The 24,737-nt window shown below is 42.9% G+C and overlaps 2 protein-coding genes across 3 annotated transcripts in view; both read right to left on the reverse strand.

Moving 5' to 3' along the window:
* The window catches only part of LZTR1 (leucine zipper like post translational regulator 1), a 30,378-nt gene extending 18,436 nt beyond the window's left edge, over window positions 1-11,942 (reverse strand). For both annotated transcript variants that reach the window (XM_088534516.1, XM_088534515.1), the window contains exons 1-9: window positions 11,757-11,942; window positions 11,617-11,679; window positions 11,476-11,532; window positions 11,244-11,323; window positions 10,768-10,876; window positions 9,612-9,695; window positions 8,748-8,805; window positions 8,069-8,208; window positions 6,534-6,735 (exon numbers count right to left, since the gene is read on the reverse strand). In XM_088534516.1, the coding sequence (XP_088390642.1) occupies window positions 6,534-6,735; window positions 8,069-8,208; window positions 8,748-8,805; window positions 9,612-9,695; window positions 10,768-10,876; window positions 11,244-11,323; window positions 11,476-11,532; window positions 11,617-11,679; window positions 11,757-11,932 (969 nt within the window). In that variant the 5' untranslated portion in view covers window positions 11,933-11,942. The remainder of the gene's footprint in view (window positions 1-6,533; window positions 6,736-8,068; window positions 8,209-8,747; window positions 8,806-9,611; window positions 9,696-10,767; window positions 10,877-11,243; window positions 11,324-11,475; window positions 11,533-11,616; window positions 11,680-11,756) is intronic.
* A 2,563-nt stretch (window positions 11,943-14,505) lies between these two features.
* IPO9 (importin 9) overlaps window positions 14,506-24,737 on the reverse strand; it is a 32,136-nt gene continuing 21,904 nt past the window's right edge. The window contains exons 17-24 of the mRNA XM_088534504.1: window positions 24,265-24,393; window positions 22,738-23,013; window positions 20,838-21,004; window positions 19,270-19,403; window positions 18,257-18,376; window positions 17,303-17,404; window positions 16,452-16,528; window positions 14,506-15,863 (exon numbers count right to left, since the gene is read on the reverse strand). Coding sequence (XP_088390630.1) covers window positions 15,753-15,863; window positions 16,452-16,528; window positions 17,303-17,404; window positions 18,257-18,376; window positions 19,270-19,403; window positions 20,838-21,004; window positions 22,738-23,013; window positions 24,265-24,393 — 1,116 coding nt within the window. The 3' untranslated portion in view covers window positions 14,506-15,752. The remainder of the gene's footprint in view (window positions 15,864-16,451; window positions 16,529-17,302; window positions 17,405-18,256; window positions 18,377-19,269; window positions 19,404-20,837; window positions 21,005-22,737; window positions 23,014-24,264; window positions 24,394-24,737) is intronic.

The raw sequence follows: 24,737 nt of genomic DNA on the forward strand, positions 1-24,737 counted from the left end.
AGAGAGGGGACACTGACTGAGCCAAAGGTCATGCCCAAACATTCAGGAGCAGCAAAGAAAGTCTTGTTTGGAACCTTTCGCTGTGGTTAAGCAGTTTAACAAATTAGATTTCTTATGCTTTTTTACAATGTCTGACATACACAGCAATTAAAATTTTAAGCATTAATTCCTTTTTGCCTGTTCTCGCCCTCCAGTGGCTCTTTGTGATTTCAAGAGCTTTGCTTATCATGACAGGGAAAATGAGATTATCAGCAAAGATAGCAATGAAGCAACATCAACCAAATACTCCTGTGGTTTGGGACAGATTTCCCATTTTGGCTTGATCCAAAAGCAAGGCAGATCAACCACCTCGGAGAGACAACCCAAATCTTACATCAAAGCTGGCAACCAAATCTGGAAGACTGCAAAAATGTAACTATTTTCTACCAGGACACCAGCCCTGGGTTACACATTATAGCACTGCACGATGAGAGGCAAGTGGCCTCGAGCTAACACATCCAGCTGCCCCTCCAGCCCTCTTTGAGGGCCACCTGAAAGCATGATTTGGACCAAAGTGGCCCAAAGGCAACGCTCTCCTGCTTCCATGAGGAGCTCTGGTCCAAGGAGGCAAAACCATAATGATCTGACTTTCTGTTCATTTCTCTTCCAGATGTTCTTGGAGGATTTGGCTGTGAAGACTTTATTAGCCACACTGTTAGGCTGTGGCTGTGGTTATTTGTGTTGTTTCCAGTGTTTTTCTTGCATCTTCTGTTCATTTTCAATTGCATTTCTAACATATTTTCAGGCTCTTTCAGAATGAAGTCCCAACACTAACCAATATGAGGAGGCAGCTAAAGTCAAGTCCACTCTAGCTAAGTATTTCATAGTTTGGCTTTATCATTCTCTCAGCTTCTCGTAAGATTTCTTAAACAATAAATTACTATTATGCAGGTTCTTAACTGCCCTCAACCCCACACAAGGATGAGCATGTAACTAAGGAAGCTGATTATTGTACTGAACTCCAATGTCAGCAATCACGTATCCACATCTCTTCCATGGCCTAGGAACACTGATGACCCTCTATCTTCCAGTATTGCTACAGACTCTGGTCAAAATGGAATGAAAAGGCCTAAGGCCATCAAGAAACAAATCTGATGAACAAATAAAAACTAAAATGATTTAAAATATATATATATACACATGTGTTTTCTTCTGAAACTGGAAGAGAACCTCCAAAAGGTCTAAATGTGATTTCACTATTTGAGTTTACTCAAGGGATACTTCCACACTATCATGCCAGGTAACAGCACAGCCTCCTAAGACAGAGGGGCATACTGAGCGTGGGCTATTCATCAAGGAAGCTTAAGGGTTACAAATATTTTCATATGCAGAGTATTGAAAAATCTGCATGGTTTTCAGACAAAATTGGAACAGAAGCATTTTATAGTGAATTGCAGCATATTAAAGTTCTGGAAATTTAAAAAAGAAGCAGCACAGTGCAAGTCCCAAAGTGCCTTTTTATGCCTTTCCTTAGATAATTACCCTTTTCGTAGTAAGACAAGGGACTCATCTATCACAGACCATGATGACTCATGGATCCAAGTACCTGACAGTAAACAAAGTGCTGTCCATAGGCCAGAAAGAACCTCTTGCTTCTAAGATCTGCCATGTGATCACAACTTGGGCAAAGGCTTCTTCCACCTTTTATAAAGAGGATCCAGCAAACTATGCGACAGTCAGCTTTATCTCACTTCCTGAAACTTAGGGAAGAAATCCTTCTGGAAGCTATTTCTAGCATGTGAAGGAGAAGGTGATTGGAAACAGTCACCATGGATTTACCAGGATTAATTGTTCCCAACTACCCTGATAACCAGCTCCAGGGATGAGAAGAAAGCACCGCATTTCCAGCAAGCTTGTGGTCAATACCAAATTGTTCAGAGCAGCTGAAGTGCCGGAGGCTGCTATTCAAAGGGACCTACAAGGCTGGAAGAACAGGCTGATAGGTGCCTCATGAAATTCAACCACAGCAAATGCAAAGCTCTGCCCATGGGACAGAATAACTCCTTGCAATGGTGCAAGGAGGGGACAAGCTGTCTAGAAAGCAGCTTGGTAGAAAACCTGGGAGTCCTGGGGGGCAACAGGCTGACCAGGGGCCAGCAACAGTAATGAAGGTCCTGGCCTATATCAGCACAAGCACAAGCAGCAGGTCAGGAGAAGTAATTTCTCCCTGCCTCAACTCAGCACTTGTCTGCAGTGCTGAGCCCTGTTCTGCTCCCGAGGACAGGAAAGGCTTTGGGAAACTCCGACTTGATACAAGGGAAAAAATGTCTTAGAATAGAATTAACAAAATCACTTTCACAGATACCCAGAGAGCACTAAGCAGAGACCATTTCCACTCCTACCACTTCCATTGCTAGCGACTCCTCAAAACCTCTCACGAAACCTCCAGCACTGCACTACTGTTAGTGAGTCAGAACTATCTTGGCTGCAATGCATTTACTGAGCTCATCATAATGATATTGCCAATGTGGATTCACCATGGAACTTGGAAACAGTTTAAAACATAGGACGTTCTCCATCAATTTCATTTCATACGAAGGAGTTCACCGAAAAGCTATTTTCATGGATTGTGGCACAGAGTAAAAAGTAGCTCGTGATGAAGAAGCCTACAGAAAACATCAAATACTGCTTCAGTAGCAGAGAAACTCCCAAAAAACTCTCATAAAGAGGTAATGATTCATTGAAACATCCTAAAACCTGCGAACCTTCAAATACTTCTTCTTTTTTCAACTTTACACTCCATCTAGGCTCAGCATTCAGCCATGAGATTTTGTCTTATCTTTTACCAGTTGGTTACAAAGCCTCTGCACTCCAGGTAGACTTTTCTAAACAGGGAGGAATTAATTTCCCAAACCTTCCCTTAAAAGACTGAGTTTCCCAACCCAACCAAAACTATGTTTTGCAGTCTTTGACCATCTCCAGACACATTCTCTGAATAACATCCTCGATTTGTGGACACAAGACGCTAAGATTTTACACTGGAAGATTTAGCTATGAGTTTGTCATCAAATACCCACAATGACTAAAGTTTTTATAAGTCATCATTTCCAAAGAGTAAGGGAAACTATTAAGTTTAGCTCATATTCCCTCCTCTTAGATTTATTGCTTCGCATACATACCGAAATACGTATTGTTTGTCTGTGCCTGCCTTAACAAGAATCCAAATCATGCCCAGGGGTCTGTTCTTTTAATAAATCATGGGCAAATGGCAGACAAAAAAATCAATATTTGGGAAAGCTGCGATTTTCTGTTTTCTTTGAGGTCATTGACAGACCTTTTAAACAGTGCAGCAATAAGGTCTGGTCCCTGAAGAATCTAAGCCAAATCATAAACTATTCCTCATTCAAAACTGTATTTCATTTCTTTTCAAATATCCAAGTTTATATCTGATTCACTTGACTCACATTCATACTGTATTATTCTAGCTTCTTACTGGTAAATCATGTACCCAAATATATTTCTTCCATTTATCCAGGTATTCCTCAATTTTTCTTTTCTCTGCAAAGATTCTGTAAAGGCATGTAATGAAAATCATTCAAAATGGATATGGATGAAGAGCTGAGTAACAAGTCAAGGTGAATTATGATTTTAACTATATTTACTCCAACTAACCAGATTTTTTATAAATCTTATCCTTTCCAAAATAGAATGTCACTGGCACAAAGATCCTAAATGTATATATTTTCTAATTACCTTCCGAAAAGGCTGCAAGGCCAAATATCACCTATTCTTTATGATCATATAAAAAAATCACTTTTCTCTTTGGATTGTGAAATGCTAAACCTTATCTCTACTAGCAGAAGACGATACCCTGGGAATTAAACTCACAGCATCCAAAGGTAATGAGATCTTGTAGGGGTCTCACTGCAGGAATTGGGTTTTTATTTTCACATAACAACATGACTCTTTGGCCTGAGGATATTTCAACAGGAGTAGCTGATCTCTTCATAAGGAAACCATAGCAGATCCATCCACGACAGGTCGATTAAATCCTTTTAATCCTTTTTAGCTGCCCACAAACTTTGCCAGTGTAATCCACCCGAGAAGGAACCCTAGAGCTGTGCCTCAAAGGATGCCCAAAAAGGGAGCCACCACCATGACCATGCTGTCTTTGCAGAGACAACGCAGCGCTGTCTCAATGCACCTGCAGCAGGTGATGCTGGATTGCTGCCTGTGCTCCCACAGCTACACCCGGTCAAGACCCGCTTCAACACCCTTCCTGGAACGAGGCAAATGCACCACGTCAACACACAGCACAGGTGGAATTCACTTTGCTCTATAAAAGTTATCTTGTTTACATGCTTGTTCTAACTACTTCTCTGTCAAGCAAAGCTGCAGTACAGCAGTTCCTTAAGAAATAAACAACAGGAAAATCCAGGGATATACAAAATACACCAATACAATTCATCCATCCAAAGAAATCATCAACTCGAAATCCTAGACAGAGCATCCTACTGCACACTTAAAGTGACCACCATCGCTTCAAGTATAATCACAGGACTTGAAATGTTGAGATAATGCTCACCTCAATGTCTTCAACTTTGTTTCCTTTTAATGGGAATCATTTTGTTTATAGGTACAGATAAGAAAGAAAAATTGTACGAGTTCAGAAACTATCTTGGGAATAATATGATAGTAAAGATTCACTACGACTCTTCAAAGTCTTTACCAAAAGCCCCCAGGAACGTCAGGAAAACAATCCTGAGAAATGGCCTACTCATCACTCCAAAACTAAACTTCTTCAAAACGTCAGAAGTCTCTTGGGCTTTACAGTTATTCTGCCTTTCAAAAAACATTGCAACCATGTGTCCCAGCAGTGCTTCAAATCTCTCATTGCCTTTTTGCAAAATTAAGTCTCTAGATGCCATAGCAGTTGGAGAAACTTCAAAACATGACCCATGCAACTAGCAGATATCTGGCACTGCAGAGAGCCCAGGAAAACACCAGCATTCATTTTAGCAGGGGTTAAATCCAATGCCAGTGCTGTTCTGCAACACTGTCAGCAGCTTTGCTCCTGCTAGCAATAAGCATCGTATCCCAAGGAATGAAAATTTGAGGAAGTCTCAAACATCAAAGAGTGGCAGGCACAGAACTGGGTTTCCATTCCTGAAAATGACTCTATCTTTAAAAAGGTGGGACTGGTGTTTTATTCATTTCATGTGAAAATATATCAATTTGGTCAAACATAAAGTAGGCTTCCTTGAAATACTTTGGTCAAACAATTTCCTAAAACCAGACTGCCATGCATTGCTACTGTCAGAGCTGTGTGTAATGGTACTTTCCTAATTATCAGATACTGAATTATGTGCCCTTGAAGACAAACTAAACTACAGTGCAGTAGTCGAAGATAAGAATACTTCAGTCATGCAAATTCTGGCAAAAATGAATAAATGTGCCTTTCCTCCTTATTCATGTACTATCTATCTCTTTAAAGTATAACCTTAAGCTCTGCAGTTCTCTGTTCAGTAAACCAATATCAACTATTTCTTCTTGCATCAGCTAATGCAAACCCTCCATCCTTAGTTTTAAAACAGCTAAAATATTTTAATATGGCTTAAGGCAAAACCTACTAAAATGAACAAATAAAGTGAATGCAATCATTCTAAATTCAGGAAATACGTATTTAAATACAAGCTTTGAGAAACCTACTTCTTTTTTTTTCCATTTCCATTTTGCATGGAAATTAAATGATCAGAAGCCATGGAAACCACACTTACAAAGACTCTGCAAACCCTCCACATTTCAGCTCTGCAATGCCAGGTTATCCCAGGGACGCTTATCTATCAGTATGCAAAAAAGATCATACTACCACTTAATTGCTGCATTATAATGAGCAGCCCAGAGGATATATTAACAAGTTCTTAATCTTTATTATTTTATTTTCTCAGTTTGGATGTTTACTTGGTCATAAGTGGCCTACTGCCTTTTTCTGCCCATGCTAAAAGCATGACAGGGTTTCAGTGTTTTTTTTTGAAATACACTTTTTTAACTCAAATGCTTTCCAAAAATAGCCATTTCTGAGCTTTCCCATTATCCTCAATTTTGCAGTCATACCTTTCTTTATATGTAGCTTTTACATTGGCTAAAAGGAAAATGGTCTTCTGCATAATTAGAGAATTTAAGATTTTACAGAAACACAGGAATTACTGCAGTGAAAACAACCAGTACCTTGTCTGGTCTGGAAGTCTGCTTTAGCTAGTCCACATTGAGATTACTCCTCATTTTTGGCAGAGAGTGCTTGACTCAAGACTGGTAATTCAAGTGTTTTATGAGGTTTTTAAAAAGCATGAAGGAAAGCGTTTTTAATGTGTCAACACTGACGAGCTTCTAAAGAATGTTGTCCACACTATTCCAGCTGCTTAACTGTTAGTGGGAAGAAGCTATTATTGTTCAATTAAAATTCTCCACCCCTGTCCACAGCGTGCCCACAGTTTGGCTACGAGAGATGGATTGGGAAAAAGAGTGTGTAAATGGAAAAACGCTGAACGTTCTACCTCGCTGTCCGGACTGGGCTGGATCACTTCCCAGGTCTGCGAGTCCACGTCGTAGCAGTGCAGCTCGTTGGGCAGCGTGTTGTCCGCTGCTCCTCCAAACACGTAGAGGTGCCGGTCAAACGCCACCATCGTGTGGCCGTATCTGCGCTGCGGAGGAGGAGGGGAGCCGCGGAGCAAGTGCTCCGTGGGAATCCGTGTCCAGCTGAGGCACAAGACATGAAGCAGAGCATTGCTTTTACCATTCGGTTCTGCAAAGTGAATTTTCCAACTCTCCGACCACATAAATTAGTAAAAGGAGCCCATTAAGGTACTTAGTGAGTCTGTACAATTGCAGATAACCATTAATCCTTCAACTTTCTGAGACCTACATCAAACCCCTGCTGCCAAACTTCTAACTGAAAACGCTCTAAAGGCAACACGGCTCCACTAACTAGCTGTGTTATATCACCATATGTATTTTAACAGCTAACCATCAAATGGCAACTGTCTGATAAGGTCTCACACTCTGATAAGGCAGTAGGTAGTTTAACAATCTTACACTATTTCAACTAGGGATTTGCAGCAGTTAGCTTTTGTTACAGCTGTACAGAAAAATCCAAGAAGCAGGAAAATCAAATTTTCAAAACTGGTTTGTGATCATCTGGCCTGCAGCTTGGTATTCCTCAATTAAGATGGAATTTATGATGGTCTGATCACTGCAACTCAGGAATTTTAAAGTCGCTTTTCATCCAACCGTATCCAGATTTTTACTATTATATTTCAACACTACCAAATATATTTTTTTGATATTAAGACTGGGAGCTAAAAAAACCAAACTTACTTTAAAATACTGGAATTTCTCATCTGCAAGTGTATGCATGAGATACAAGAGATACAGAATCAACCATTTGATTCTGTATTTCACCATTCAGGGTTGGCCATAGAGTAGCTTTGTTCTCAAGCAGTAGTTATCACAGTGCTACTTCTGTTGGTCTTCAGCATGAAACACTTAACTGTCCCACTAAAGACACCACCAGGAACTAAATGGGAAAATCAGGAGCTATAGCAATGCATTAGCTGTGCACATCACACATGCAACAGGATATATGAATAGATAATGTACCCTTTCCCCAAGCGGGGTGCTTCAAGATTATATCTTTATTGAAATCACTCAGTTTATATAATTTTAAAAGATACTATTCAAACTACAGTTCAGAATAAACTAGAATTACATGGGATTTCTCAAAAATTGTTTTTAATCAAGTATGTGTTCAATGACTTCTAGTAACATTTGGCATCCAGTTCTGAATAAACTGAGATCAATCATTATTACTTAAAAGTGAATCTACAGAACTTTCTGTGCTCCTGTTAAAAAAACAGAGAAAACACATGGAAAACTATGAAGTCTCATTGAAAGATTTCTTTCTGGAAATAATCTACCATTTTTAGACATGAGATACAGTATTCTTCCTCAATACTCTTTAAGTACATGCCTTTCTCAACTCAAGTAGTCAAGGATTATGTGGATATTGCGTGACTTAATTGGCTACACTTACATTTTTTCCTTGAATTCAAACTGGAAGAGATTATTGGTAATCTTTGCTCCACTCTGGCCAGAGAACACAAACATCTTGTCTTTGCAAACAGCCACGGGGAAATTACAGCACGAAGGAGGGATTTCACCACTTTGTTCAATCTGAAAGATAACAAACGTTCAAGGAATAAAGCATTTTTGCAGTGCAAATGCTGAAGTAAGCTGCAGACCATGCAATACACCACCTGATAAACACAGACCACAGAGTAGCAACGTTTCCAGACAACCAAGACCCCATAAATTTGGCTAAAGTCAATTAACTACTGCTGTGCCTACTCACCTGCACAAACTATTTTAGCAAGGGAAAAGAAAGGATAGAAGGCCATACTTTAAAAGCTCCTGGCACTGGAAGTATCAGGATCCTGATCTCAATACCAAGTGAGCAAAGCTAGTGAGTAAGGGGAATAAAAAACAAATCCACCACTGGCAGACTAGGTCCCGCTCACAGATTCAGAAACAAAAATCACCCTTTCATACACACCTCATTTTCCAAGCAAACAAAAATCAAATTGGAATGCTGTTTCATTCCATGTGTGTGATGTTGAAAAGATAAAAATAACATCTAACACAGAAAATTTAAAATAAACTTATATCGAAACAAAGAAAAAAAATCTGTGTTATTTCACCTTGAAGCTTCTTACCTCTTCCCAACATGTTAGCTCTCTGTCCTGTAGGCCAATTGTCCACATGTCGTTTAACCTTTATTATAACAAAAATATCGGATTTGCAACTGATCAGCAGTGGTTATTTTTAGCTTAGGGAGTTAAAAGGACAGAACTTGTATTTCATCAGCATTCTGCTTTCTGCGCAGAAAGAATCACCAATTTCTCCTAGCAGAGAAACCTACTGGAATATTTTTGTTCTATACCTGAAGTTCATACCATCACCTACCATCCCCCGTAAGCCTTTGCGTTAACGTTAACATCTACACACAGCAACTCCACCCACCCTTTAAGGATTTGAGATACTTCTCAGCACCACTAATTTCCACTCTTTTCTCATCCAAAATCTCATCTGCCCTAGAAGCCAACAGTCCTGGCACATCAGTGCAACACTCCACCAAGATTTTTGAGAAAAAGCTGGCATATAGTTTTCTGTTCCATCACATGACTTCACAGAAGTCATATGGTTTTTTCTTCTAAGTTTCAGATGCTTCCCTACTTTTACCCTGTAAGTCTGCAGCAACATGAGAAGGCCCCTGGTCTTCCAAAAAAGGCTGACTGCCACATTCAGGGATTGCTTAGCATCCTTGCAAGCAAAGAGGTTGCAATTTATACATCCACAGGCATCCTGAGCCAACAAGCTTTTTACTTTTGAAATGCACACTCATTTGAACATGAGCTGGTGGATTGTAAATGTCTATAATGCCCATCAATAGATTAGGCTTTACTAAGCCGTAGTTTGGTGTTTAAAATACTTGGGATAGGAAAATACTCAACAGAGATGAAATGTAAGTGACTGGATGTCACAAAGAGGAGGAAGGTGGGAGAGATGCCGTTACCCACCGTGCGTTGCCATCGTATCCAGCAAAGATCCACAGCTTGTCGCTGTACACGGTTGCGCCGTGAGCGGACCTCGCAACCGGCAATCTGCAATTGAGGAGGTTTACAAGTTAAATAGATAAATACCTGAACTGACCTGCAAAGGTGCTATGAGAAGGATCTGCACGATACCCCAAACACACGTTTGATAAGAATAAAAGCTCCCTGCATGAAACGCCTTTTGTATTCAAGCTAGGATATTGCTTCTGCCATAGAGCCTCAAAATGCAAAACTGATTTTGAAGCCCTGATCCAGGGCTGCAGAACTCTATGCTCTGCTTCCTTCATTAGAAAATATTATCTCATACAGGAAAAAAGAAAAAGGAAAAAAACAAAAAAGAACAAACAAACAAAAACCCCAACACAGTGAATTCCTTACCAAGCTTCAAATATTCCTAAATATTATGGAACCTGGCCAAATAGCAGAGGGGAACAGCACTATCATTATGGCAAAGTGGCAATTTCCCCATATTTAAAAGTAATTAATGAGATATGGTGCCCATAATAAAAGACCCATCCTATGATTTCCTCTCCCTAAGTTTTGTTGTTTTTACTGACTCAAGAAGTGCAGCACAAAACTGTCACGCTATAAGTCCATGACATATAACGTTCTCCGACATTTTCGCAGTATGCAGACCCACAGCAAGACAAAGGCTCCTTGAATTCATAAATAACATTTATTCTCTGAAACATCTCCAGTTGCCAAAGCAATCAGAAGGACAAAATATTGATATGATCTATGTTCTAAAATTCCACAGATTTATTTAGTGGTGAACAACAATGGAGAGTGTCTTCTCTCTTCTCTCTTTCCTACAAATACCAGTAATAAATGTTCCTTCCCTCTTTCTGCCAAAATTAGCACTTCCAAAGCTTAAAATATGTAATAGATGGCTTTCTGCTTTGCAGTCCTATTCCTGCATTCATCCATCACAAGTGAGAGCTTTCAGAGAAAAACAACTTACCGTTACGCACCAAAGCGGCATCAAGGCGGCAGAGCATCCCACAGTCCTACAGCTTTTACATTAATTAATGTAACTATTTGTGCCTCCACATCACCGTAACCTTTGATGGTTAAAATCCAGGTTCCTTTGAAGAGCGGGGCAATGATACCAGCTCCTTACCTGCCTTCAGTCTTCCACTCTGTCCACTGTCCAGTTGCAAACTTATATTCGAAAAGATCATTCTTATTCTTCAAATTGGAATTGGAGTAGATGTCTCCAGTGTAGCCGCCTGCCCAATGACACTTTTATTAGACTATTTCAAGGGAGCACATATATTTGCAGTCAGCATATGAGAAAAAAAGAAAATAAAAGTTTAGATCACTCAAACAAAAGCCATTTGGCTCCAGGAATGCTAAATACAGAGGCTTGTCCCCTAGCCTTACTTCTACTGCTACGGCAGCGAGCTCCAAATCCTACTTTAGACAACAAGCAAAACTACTTCAAAGTTAATGTCCAAATCGCAACCAGCCACGAAAAATTGAGTAAGTTGAATAAGATCCTTTAACACTTCATGGAAACCATATTCCTGCGTTTCAGAAAGGACGGGCGCACGGGTCTTCGCAAACAGCCCGAGCCGTGACCCGGCGCCGTCTTACCGAACACGAACATGCTGCTCCCGTAGACCACGGCGGAGTGGTGGTAGCGCGGCGCCGGCGGCGTCCCCGTGGTGAAAGCCCTGCCAAGAGCGAGGGGAGCCGCGCTCAGCCCCCGCCGCCCGCTCCGGGCAGCCGCGGGGATGGCGAGGGGGCCGCCTCGCCGCGAACCTCCTTGGGGTTCCTCCCCTGCATCGCCCGCGAGGTGACGGGCGGCGCGGGGAGCGCGGCCCACCTGCACCACGAGCAGTCCTTCACGTCGAAGCGCAGCAGGTCGTTCAGCATCGTCTTCCTGCGGGAGGGGAACGGCACAGGCGGCTGAGCGGGCAGCGGCGGCCGCGCGGCCCTCCCGCGGCCCCGCGGCCCGCGCCCTTACCCGTTGTCGCCGCCGAACACGTAGATGGCGTCCCGGTAGGCCACCACGGTGTGCTTGCTGCGCCTGCGGGCGAGAGCGGCCGTGAGCGCCGGCCGGGGCCCCCTTCCCTCGCCGCCCCTCACCGCCGCCCCGCCGCTCACCGGGCGCCCACGAACTCGTCGCAGGGCGGGAGGCGGCGCCACCGGTGCACGGTCTCGAAGGGCCCGAAGTTGAGGGTCAGGTACTCGACGCTGTCCGAGCAGCTGTGGTCGAAGTCCACGCTCGGCGCCACCTTGGAGCGGCCCGCGCCGCCCGACGGCGCCCCGGCCGCCGCCATGGCCGCGCCAGCCCCGCCGCCGCGGGACTACAGCTCCCGGCGTGCCCCGCGGCTACGGCTCTCGATGCGGTCGCGTCAGCAGCCGTGGGACTACAGCTCCCGGCGTGCCCCGCGGCCACCGCTCCCGATGTGGTCGCGTCAGCAGCCGCAGGACTACAGTTCCCAGCGTGCCCCTCTCCGGGCGCGTAGTTGCGCGGCAGCTGGAGTTCGCGGGTTCGAGACCCACCTCCACCCCAGCCAACACGTGCAGCCCCGCCCGCAAGGACCTTTTAGCCTCTTCAAAGCTCCAGGAATCACGCGCAGCTCCTTGGCTTCCCAAAGGGCCTCCTGCTTGGCACAACTAGGGCCTGCAGCACCTAAACCAGCTCTGTGCATAGCAAGAGGCCAACCCTAAAGCAGCAAAATGTCCCCCAAGGCACCCGCTGCAGCTCAGGCCCAGCCCGGCCACCCTCCTCCCTCTCTCCCCAGGGCTGTCAAAGGCAGAGGCGAGACACGTTTATACAGTAAAAGATTTTATTAATACAAAAACAAAGAACCAGAAACCCTCAGAAATACGCATAAGTCTTGTTCCAAAGCCAGAGCTCAGCTGACACAGAGCCACAGAGGCCACAGCCACTATTTAAATCACAAGTTGTGGCTCTTGGAGCTTGGTGCAGCTCCTGCCAAGGCAAAACCCAGCACAGGGAAACGCAGCTGGTGTCTCCTTGAAGAGCTCGGATGGGGACGTAGACGTGCCAGGCACAGATTCAGGAGCAGTAAAGGCTCATGGATGCTCTGGAGCAGCCTTGATCCGAGCTTGTGTTTGATAACAGAGTTAGTAACTTTTATCAAGGATTAGTCAAGTTTCTTTTCAACAGAAAGGCAGCCTTCCACCTCTGAAGACCGGGCCTTTGCCAGTTAGGGCATATTTCATATGAGCCATATTTCATCCTGAGCCCTTACCTCATGCTCCTGGCTTCCCTTTCCCAGGGGAAGCTCCAGGCAGTGAATTTCTTGCCTGAAAACAGCCCATACGCCACAGGTCTGCTGGTGGCAGAGTGCCCATCATAGGAAAATGAGGCCGTTCTGTCCTCTTGCCCCACAACGTGCTGATATGTCAGGGACCATCTCGTTTATCAGCACACAGCAGCAGTGTCACCTTGCTCTGCTGGGAGAGGTCCGGCAGGCGCACACAAACCACCCCGATAGGAAGGGCAGCGCAGAGCATTAGCTCCCCAAAATCCACCATCTCCCCCAGTCCTTCCCAGCTCCTGTCATCACTCCCAGGAAGAACAAGCCCTTGCTACCTGCAAACCAAAGCAGCTTCTAACCACCACATGGAGGAACTTCCAGAGGAACTCTACAACATGCTGTTCGTCGCTTACTTAGGCCACTTTGCTATTCCAAAGAAACCCTTAGCTACACTTTGGGATGAGGAATGGTACTGCTAAGCAGCACTCCATTTTTCATGTTTTTGCTTCAGTTTGTCATCCAACTTGATGAGCCTTAAGGATGAATAAGGCAACACAATGAAGACATGCAAGTCAACTTCCACCTGGAAGCACGGGAACCCCCCAGCCCCTCTCCACAGCGCCCAGACCAGCTAGACCTGCACATGGTCCCTTTCTTACTGCCAGAAAGGCACCCAGACTCTTGCAAAGGTTGTGTTCACTTACCTCAAAAAACAAACTATTTTCAAGTCCTGCTGTCAGTTAATGGGGCAAAGTATTTGATAGCCCCTTTTAATTTTGCAGCTTGCAATAACCACTTAGATTTGGTCTTCACTCTTCTCTTCTACTGGCTCACAACAAGTTTTAATGGAGCACAGGCCCGTTCTGAGGCTCAAGGGAGGAGTGTCAGCTAACCAAGATGGTCCCGTCTCGTCCCTTGTCAGGACTGGTCACTCTTGAGGACGCTCAGTTGATCCTTTTTACAGCTATTGGGCACTGCTGCCATCTATTTTCCATTTTCCTCATGAGACTGCACTGCTTAGTGTAACTTGTCAGTCCATTTCAGCCAAAGCTATGAGACATTTATTTCAAACAAAATTCTTGAGACTGGAGGAATTAAAGATGAGGAAAAAGACAGAGCCACAGCAGACGACACAGGAAAAGGAAGGCCATGGCACCAAATTTAATTATATAGTTTTATACACCAGAGATTCCACAGGGAAGAAAGACTCAACTGCATGGAAACAGCCCTCATACTTCTTGAGACACTAATCCAGACAAAGCCACAAGAAAACAATCAGACTTCATAAATTCTACTTTCCATGGAGTTATTCCTAGAGAACTACTGGGAAATTAAGGATGGGAGAGATGAGTCTATGGGCATGTAGCAAGATGTGTGATCCCCTCTATCCCTGCCTACTCTCAGGCACAAAATGAGGGATTGTGGGATAAGAGGGGAAGCAATATCAGTTTTATGACTTAGCAGTATTTTACCATTATCCCAAGTATGCGAGACCAATTGTGCCATCTTTGTCTGCTAAAAACTTGTCACCCACTTCTGTTTAAAAAAAAAAAAAAAGAAGTGAAAAAGCCATACGCAAACTTAGACCAGTAAGATGCACAAATACTCCAGCTCTTCAGAAGTTTTAGATACAACTTCAAAGCATTTTATTCCACAAAGGAACAGCAAGTACCTTTCTTAAGAAAGGAAACTCTATAATGGGTCACCCTTTTTCTTTGAAGCAGAAGATGATATAACCATTACAGGACTCCCTTTCTCTCCAGATGACTCCTGTGAAATACCCCAACAACCTCCAGGAAGAGGAGATTTCCTTAAGAAGTGATTTCAGGAAACAAGGATGATGTCCTTTCAAATCTGTTTGATAAGAAGGATACCAGTGTATATTTTAATAGTTTTATTTTAATTTTCCCCAAGGGGGAACCAAAGGCAGAGAGGTGTCGTGAGATACATCACACTGTTCTTATGGGTAAATCAATTTGTAAGTGTTATTTTACCACTCTATAAAAATACACATGGGAGTGTGAAGGAAGCAAAGTAGATCAGAGTGGCTGTTATGGAGCAAACACATTAAATATAATCATTTTTCCCCCTAAAAAACCTGTGGCTCCTTGTGTTCCATAAAACCGAAGTCTTTAGTAGCCACATGCCACAGGGACCAGAGTTAAGTGGTAGCTTCCTTTTAGCATGTGCACACAAAAGCATTAGTAACCAACTGCTCCGATGGGCCTGGAGAGTAGATGTGAGCAACAAAGCTCCATCCACAATAGGAAAGAAGATATGCATTTATTTTTATTGTCTCAGCTTCCCATCCATACCCCTGTAAACAGGTTCCATGTCATTCAGGCATCTCTGACAAGAGAGTCTATAGTTCTATAAAAAGAAGTCAAACTGTAAGATCCAGATATTTACCCTGTACGTGTTATGTGAGCGCAAAGAGGAACAACCTTCCAATTTCTCCAGATACATCCAAGCAATTTGATAGTGACCTGATTCCTTTCTCTGTCCATCTGTGCTGTGTGAAACTCAGGTAAGTGGCTCTTCACAGGCAGAGACCATTTGCTCTTAAAAATATTTAAGAGCATATTTTGTTTAAGAACTCCTGGAACATGACTGTGTAAAATGAAAGTGCTCCCATGGTGAAACCAATGTGCAAAGCTCTACAGACTTCCATCTTTGCTGCTTCCTTAGTATTCCTTCCCTTAGCAGATTCATGATAAGATGAGGCTCAATACTTCACAAGGAGGCCCATCATCCACCTGTAACAAGCAGGTGGACACTGGAAAAAAAATGTTTCATGTTTAATCATAAAACGTGGAATAAGCCAGAAAAATATTGTTCGGATATGATCTGTATGGTCTCTTGATGGGGTTTATATACCAATGGCCTGTAACACTCGCTTCTCATTCTCATTGAGATGGTCTGAAAACATTGCATAGCACGGCTGCTGTGCAAACTGACACAGGAAGTCAGTGAGATAGGCCTAAAAGAAAGACAAAAATTAAGTTAGCATCGGTTCACATCTTTCTGTTCCTCTTATATGTCAAGTGATAAAAGTAACACACACTAAGTAAAACAAAGGGATTACAGGGAACAAGAAGGGATGTAGAAGGAAGACAGGAAGCAAAGGCTCATAAACAGCTTCCAGGTGGTGTTAAAAAGCAGGAGGAAAGCAATGCCTGGGGACTGTGACTGGACAGGAGCCTCTACATGGTGTATTAAATTCTGTAATGCTCAGTCTCCATCAACTTTTGATCTCAAAGAGCTGAGAAGCTCAGGGGTAGAAGAGGCTCAACCATCTGTCCACAAAGTCTTGTTGATTCACATCTCCAAATTATAGATATTGCTGCAATAACAAGCAATACCTCAAGGCATTCTTTGGATGCTCAGCACTTTCCAAAGCAGTTTGCGTGAACTGAGTACATTCAGGCTAACAATGCTACCTGCTATCAGTAGTGTTTTGCAGTTTTAAGCAAAAGATACAAAAATAAGCTTTATAGGACATGGTAGAAATCAGATTCAAGGAGAGGAAAAAAAAAAACCACACACACACACAATTCTAAAGCATCACCTGGAGATCTATTTGGTAAAGAGGGTCCTTTAACGCATCTGGATCATCCTCTTCATCATCTTCATAGTAATCCTCATCTGCCAGAGATAAATTGTTAGGTTTTAATGCTGAACAGAGCAAAATATTTCCAGCAGCTATTAGACCTAAGATCTAAGGCTCCACAAAGGGTTTCATTAGTGCTGCATGTAGTTCTGAATCCAGAATATATTCCCTCATGTTTACATGGTTAGTTAAAACCCAGAAGGGACACAGTGGGAGCCTCAAGGAGTGCAACGGTGAGACTTGCTGTACAAGAAATGCCAGATGAGTTCGTTGCTAGTTACATGCATCATTATCTTACCCTGTAATCTTACGCCACATTTGCATTTCTGTGCTGCTGCTGGGGTAAACACATCTCCTTTATCATATTTCCCTGGGGGGGTTCTCTAAGGTTACAGGCAACCTGGAGGACTGAGGAATTATATCCACTCCCTCCTCTTTACACTGAAATTATTTCTCAACATCATTCCACAAATGAGTTCGTCCTCTGCTCTGACACTGTCATTTCAGGGCCACATCTACACCTTCAAGCATTAATTTTCTCCTTAAAGCAGCTACATGCATGAACTTCAAAGAAACACAAAGTCTACACAATTTTTTGAACTTCCATGTAGAAAAAGTGGAATTCAAGGACATGCTTTTTTTTATTCCTCCAGATAAAGATCATTATTCAAAATACCAGTGTAATATTCCCTTCCCAGCCTGCAGTCTCTGTTGAGCTGCTATATAGGAAAAAAAAAAAAAAAAAAAACACTTCTGAGTAGAAAATAATCTGTTCTATTTTTGTTTAGCACTTTACAGCCATAACTCACCATACTTGTTTGTGGAAAGAATATCTGATAAGAACTGTCCTGCTATGTTTTCATCTTCATCCTCATCCTCTTCCTGATCCTCCCACATATCATTTGAATCATCTGTTTAGAAAACACAAATTACTGGTTGATAAACAAAATCCAAACACATCCAACCCATCAATCAGCCCATATGGGACTGTATTAGTTTTTAGGCAAACATCCCTGCAGACACCATTATCATTCCTTTGAAACGCGTGGTTCACAACAGCTGGGACTGGCAAAAGGAAGCAGCAAGGAAGTATGGCCAAAAGAGGGAGGAAGGAAGGGGAATATTCTGAGCAAGGATGATTTTCCTTTACGGGCAGGTGGCCAGATCTCGTTTTCCAGACTGACTGGCTAGAAATAATTAATTGTCAGTTCTAAGAATAGATAACATGGATCACCATTTACACCTTTATAATTATAGGTATGATATTTACTATACTCTGTTGTTTACTACTGTCTGTAGTGTTTCTGAAGAGATTAAATATTTTTGCTAACTGGGCAAGTGGGTTTCATAGAATCACAGAATGCCTAAGGTTGGAAGGGACCTCTAGGGATCATCTAGTCCAACCCCCTGCACACGCAGGGTCACCTAGAGCACGTGGCACAGGACTGCGTCCAAGCGGGTTTGAAGATCTCCAGAGAAGGAGACTCCACAACCTCTCTGGGCAGCCTGTTCCAGGGCTCTGTCACCCTCAGCCCTCTGGGGTATCAGCTACTCCTCCCAGTTTTGTGTCATCAGCAAACTTGCTGAGGGAGCACTCCGTGCCTTCATCCAGGTCACTGATGAATAAATTGAACAGGACTGGACCAAGGACTGACCCCTGGGGACACCGCGAGCTACAGGCCTCCAACGAGACTCTGCACCGCTGATCACCCGCTCTGGGCTCTGCCACGCAGCAAAGAGGAAAAACCAACCCTGGTGTTTACCTTGACTCCAGTCTGCAGTTGTCTGTCTAGATGCATTTGCTTCCATTGCATTAGAGAGTTCATTTATTATTAATTTTAAGATTTTTACTAACAAAGGAATGTTTGTCCACCGTTCAGGATCTACAATAAAGAAAAAATACATATTCATACACACTGCTTTTAATAAAAATCTTAAAGCCAAGAGGATTTTTTTGGTCACTTCTTTAATTTCACTGTACACTAACAATGCCCTCAGACCAGCAGAATTTCCAGGTTGGAAGGAAAAAGGGAAAGATTCCTTTTGCATAGCCTCATGGTTAGATTTCCAAAGATTTTAACTGCAATATCAGAACTGGCATACTGAATGACGAGGAGACTTGGGAAAAAAATATTTCACAGCTGAAGGAATTTGTGAACTTACTCAGCTAAGTCACAGTTACTGACCTCACTCTATTATGCATTCTTCTCTGAAATTGTTTTGCATACCTATCCCTGCTTTAAAGCAAATGAGCAGCACAGCCCTCCCCATCATGGATCTTTTGCTTACTCTGCGGCACTGCAAGAACTAAATTTTTCATCCTTTCAGGAACCCTGGTAAGAATTAGGGATAGCAAACAGTATTGTTTTGTCCTTAATTGCCAAAGACTTTATCTAATCAAGAAATTAGGAGCACTAGCTTCTAACTCTGCTTTCAGATGCTGACAATTACCACTCCTGTCTGACTAAACATTGCCTTGTTGGGATTCTTCCCTCTTTTAAGCAAGGAATAACAAGGTGGCAGCTGTGATGCAACCTCTTATTTGCCTCTTCAAATCCTAGGGCTTCTCCTATTTATTTCTCTAGATGTTAATTTAGACTTCACACAAATCCCTCGAGTTTAACTGGGCCTCTGCTTTGTACTAGTACAGTCTGGCAAAATTAAGGCTAATAATAGGTATGTGAAACACATGATGTATGGATCAGCTCTAGCAAAACCAGCATGCTTTTCTACAAGGAATATCCAAAACTTGCAGGAGATCTGGAAGATTACTTACTTTTGGCCGATTTCGATCGTGTCCGTATTCCCTCGTCCATATTAAATATTTCTTCCCCCTTCACCCTAATGTCCTGAAGTCGCTTGTCCTCTGTGTTGATGCCGTACTGAAGGAGTTTGCACAGCGCCACAGAGCTAGACATAAAAATAGATGTTACACATGAGAACCTCTCCACTGCCTGACTTTCACCACAGACTGTCAAGAGAGAACGTGTCCCTCCAGAGAAAACATTCGGAGCTCCCTTGCTCCTATGCTTTTGCCAAGGATAACCATTACAGAGCTTTCCTGTTTCCCCTGCTTCAGTATCTCAAACTGGACTCCTCTCCTGAAGGTTTACTACTGTCAGCAAACTTTATTTTTCTTTTACTGGCTTCTGCTTGTCTGTCCCTAAACAGGATCCTCTGGGCAGGCACTGCTTTTCTTCAGTATCTAGAAAATACCTAGAATTTTATAATGCACTATGAGCATTACTGCAAATAATGCAAAATAAGGTGTTTAATACAGATACACAAACAGCAGCAAGCTTGGACACAGTATGGAGAAGGCAGTGTACAACAAGGAATTTAATGTTGTTTTGCCTGTCAGCTTCAGCTTTTGCTATTTTCTGTAGCTATAAGCAGCCTCAGGGGATCTTGCAGACAACACTGCTCTTGGACAACACTGCCCTTAAGGGTCAAAACAGACCAAGCAGGAGGAAGAACAGATATACGAAAAAGAAAATCAAGACACTTTGCCTTACTCAGAGTAACCCAACAGCAGAACAGACCAAGGTATACCTGATGTAGTATATAAAACCATCTCTATTTTGCATGATCATTCATGAACTTCAATTTTAAACACACTTTTTGTTTCCTGACTATTTGTTTTACATGCTATTTGGCTACCGTGCAATAGTGTTAGGTGGGTAACTGCTGGCAAGTCCCTTAGCAGAGGTCTGCTAGGCTTGAACTTCCATAAAAACTGAAGATACCAGCTCATGCAAATTTTAAATTAACACAGATCATTCCATGCGTTGGAATAGAGCAGTCAGACTCTCTAAAACACAAATGTGCTTCTACAGCAAACAAAAAATATGGTTGATTTCTCTACTGACTTTTAAGAGCACATTAAATCAACCAGGAATCACCAGCCTCTTTTAGGAATCCCTCAAAAGTGCTCTGAACCTCTACAAGGGTCCATAAAGGTAACTTCCTTTTTAGAAGCTGTTCCCATCTCTGTTCAGAGTTTCAATCTCCAAAGCACTCGTGCTTGCAAGAAACACTGCCTTCCCACTTGGGTCACACTGTCTCAGTGCAGAAACATCAAGCAGTGAGAGAAGCACTTAGTGGAAGATCAGAGATTGCTCCAATTACCACAGTTCTCCTGAGTGGAGCTGACAACACGGGGAGGGAAAAAGAAAAAGAAAAAAAAAAAAAGAGAAAAAAGGAAAGCAATTCTGTCCAATGCTGGCATACACTACCCCAAGTGTGAACCAGCTTCTCTTTCCTTCACACCCAGTGCTCTCAACTGCAATGGGATGACCAGTCAGATACCATTAATGCACGGTTTATGCTTAGAAGATATCCCACCTGACTTTGCCTTCGTACTGCCCGTAGAACAAGTGCTGCCGGCTCATCCATTCGGCCATGACAAACTCCAGGGCAGGTTTGCCCGTTGGTCCGGGGAGGCTACACAGAAACTCCAAGAGCGGTTCCAGTTGTGAATGAACCAAGTGAGCAAACACCATAATCAAGGACTGTGAGAGACAGAAAAGGCAACATTAGCTATGCATAATTTAATAGCTGAGAATGTTTCCTCAAATAGGAAACTAAGAATGCCATGTAGGGCTGGAGGCTTTGGGTCTAGAAAGCTCAAAAGGAAGAGAAAAGTAGAGCCATCGGCAGGGTACTCAGCAAGCTGCAGAAACAGCCAATGGCAAGATTAACACATGGCAAGAATAAAGTTTACTTACACCACGTGCCAAACCAACAAGACCCTCTAAAACAAGGATTAAAAAGCTATTAAAAAATATATATAAATATATATACACACACGGCATGGCACCAGAACTGGTTAGCAAGAAACTTCAACAGCAGTATCTGGATGCTGCAAGTGCTAGTGCTTGCTAACTGGACCAGATGCTGTGCAGTTTCACAACCAAAGAATTTGAAGTCTTCACTTATATAGCTTAAATGTATGTCTCATTATCAAGCTAAGGCACAGAAGTTATTTGCCCAGACCCTGAACATGTATTCCCAGGGTCATCCCATCACCTTAACCACGAGGCCACCTTTCTCTCCTGTGTCATCTGAACATTGCGCAGATGCACTCCCTTCAGTGCTTGAGAGGGACTTTGAATACAAATTTCAGGGACTAAGATGTAACTTTTAAGGAAGGTATTCAAAAGATTCAATTCTAGAAGTTATTTTCTAATCATCAAGGGTAAAATTTGTATGCTGCACAGGTCTAAATGTTGGTCTCCAAATTGAAGCCATTATTGTAGGCTTCCTTAAGGAAAAGCTGCCCACCTCCAGAGGCCTCTCTCTCACGTTGGGAATATGGAAGAGATTCACCACTGCGAGCAGCGTGTTTCTTTTCCCTTGGCTGCAGGGAAGCTTCAGGTGAATAGTTCAGATTTAGTCTTCCAGATCTTTTAAATCCAAAAGCAGACATAATGAAAGCCATTCATTCAGAACAGCTATGAATGAAGAGTGTTTCTGAGGTGAAAAACCAAGGTTTTGTGATGAAATCTGTGCTGACATCTTGGCTTTCTTGATTCAGTGTTCTGCCTTGAAAAGCACATATATAGCTTGGAGAAATACCCAAGATAAATGGCTTGAAGTAGAAAGACCTTCAGCCAATTTCTTCACAGAGAGGAGAAATGGGATCTTGCCTTCCCATAGATGTTGCACAGGCATCACTATGTATTATACGTTAAAGGCACAGGCAAGAAAGACAGATAAATAACAACAACCATCGGAATAAAATAAGATAATTCCATAAAATTATGTCCTGTAAGTAGCTTAAAGCTAGAAGGGATCATGATGCTCTTGTCTGGTCTCTGACTGGAGAGGAAATAGGCAAAACCCACCTTACATCCACCAAAATCTTGTCTCAACTGCTGGCATTTGTCCTTTGCATATGATTGTGACAAAGGCAGACTGTTTCACATTCCTACTTGGGTCACTCATGTCCCCTCCAAAGGGTCACTCCTTCCAGGCATAAAGTCATGAGGGACTGCAGAAGCACCAGCACGTACCCACCGGAATGTGACCTGCTCAGTAATCCAGACAACCCTGTACAAAGCTGCCTAGCCCTGTGGCAGACACAGAGGGCCCCAAAACCGGCCTTTTTCTGGCTACTTCAAGAGGCTATATAGAACATCTAATTACAAATAATCAGGCACACAGTAAAAATAATATTTTTTAAATGAAAATTTCTTCTCCCTGACATTTTTGCCTGTTGTTCTTTGGTGCCCAGCCTTCTCACCTGCATTACGCTGAGTGTCTCTGCTTGTTGCATTTTGCTCAAGATTGCTCTCAGGATCTGGTCCAGATTCTCTCCCAGCTCACTTCCAGCTTTGGAAATCAATGTGGAGACTAGTCTGCCCACAAAGGCAGCAGTGAATTCCGAGGTCCTTGGATCTAGCAGCTGGCTCACCACCTGCATCACATACCACAAGCCGTTGTGGCCTTGCTCATCGTGCCACTGCGCGATTTGCTCCAGCGCCACCGAGACGTACGCACGCAGACACTCACCGCCGTTCTAAGGAGAAAATCACCGTGTTAGACTTCCCCTCTCTTTCTCCTACTACCATACTAAAAGAAACCCCTTACACAAATGAAAACGATGGGCAAAACTAGTGGCATTCAGGTTCTTCACGTGTAGTAAAAGGATTGTTTGAACTTGCGCAGCAGGAAAAATGACCCAGCAGCCAGCCTGCAATTTTTGTGTCATCTTAAAACAAAGATAAAGCACAGCAATAAGCATGCTGGTCTCCAGCTTACTCTTACCAGTCTCCAACTTATTCTTACTGGTATGTTATTTAAGGAAAGCCATTTCTATTGCCTGCATTCACATGGTAAAGGGCAGCTGGACTCTCTAGGTAAGGAAATTAATTGACTTTTTTTTTTTTTTTTTTTTTAATATAACATGGGTAGTACCTGAGAAGAGAAATCACCCGGAGGTTTTAGCTTCAGGTCCCACCTTTCCCTTCCCACCAAATATTCTAAGACATCACTTGGTAAGGACAGACCACCAACAAGCTCAGACATGCAGTACTACCACTTGAAATGTATCCTTGCTCCCTTCCCATCCCATATTCAAATCAGCCAAAAGGAACTTTAGTAGAGGGAACGGAGGGAAAAAAAAAATAAAAATAAAAAAAAGAGTTGGTCACGGAACAAGCAAAGAAGCATTTATTTCAGAAACAGACTGGACTAGGAAGCTTGATTCCAAGGGAACCACATTCCAAAAGCCAGATGCCTGCACTCAACACTCCTTTCTAGCTAAGACATCAGGACAGCTTTTATTTCTGCCTCTTCCCTTCATTGTGATGGCAAAATGGAGGTGGGGGGAAATCTTTTCCTTCCCATCTTTTCCCACCAGAAAAAAAGAAAACAAAGCAAACAAGAAAACAACCAAAAACACTGCTAGAAGCAAAACACAGCCCAGAGTCCTTTGCTCAGCCCATGCCTGAGATTATTTCTGCATAGAGTCTCTGCCACTAGTAGGTGCCATGAAAACATTAATTATGAGCGATCCAGAAGCCTGAAACAGAGACCAAGGCTGCTGGTCTAATCCACTCTGATCCTCCAAACTAAGGAATGATCAGCAAAAGTCACTGCAGTCCTGGAACAGCAATGCTTTAATGATAAGCTAGAAGTGGTAGACACTCGTGGGGAGTTTGCCAACACAGCTACAGGCAAGTAAAGCCAACAGTACCAAGTGTGTGACATGGTCACCTATCTTGGACTCTCATGGCCCTGCAAGCCTTGCTGCTACCCACATTATTACCTGCATAGTAGCATTGTCATCTGTGTTCAAGCTGCACTGAGCCACTGCAGGGAATGCTTGGCAGATCAGGAGCTGGGACAGAGGAGGTTTTGTATTTCTCACAACTGTGGTCAATATATCAATAGAGGTCTGAAAGGAGAAAGCAAAGAAAAGCACTGTTATTAGGGTGCTAAGCCAGCACTTCCCATCACTGCTGCAAGCATCAAAGGTGGAAGGATGTGACCCAGTACTGACATCACATCCCAATTTTACATACTAGAATATTTTTAGCAGCACATCTTGGAGTCATAAAAGCCACGATGTTTGACATGGATACAAGATGCAGCAGGCTGTGTAATTTCAAAGCTGTTTGGATATTAAAAGCAGCACACTTAACGTGGCACACAGTCCCACAGTGATGAATAGCGTCCAAATGACTGCTGATCAGTACAGCCTGAGAAATGATGAGCCAGTACAGCTAGTTGCTGATCTGT

This window comes from Tinamus guttatus, unplaced genomic scaffold, assembly GCF_059628265.1.
Source record: "Tinamus guttatus ecotype Peru unplaced genomic scaffold, ASM5962826v1 Tinamus_guttatus_pri_ptg000563l, whole genome shotgun sequence".
Classification (NCBI taxonomy): Eukaryota; Metazoa; Chordata; class Aves; order Tinamiformes; family Tinamidae; genus Tinamus; species Tinamus guttatus.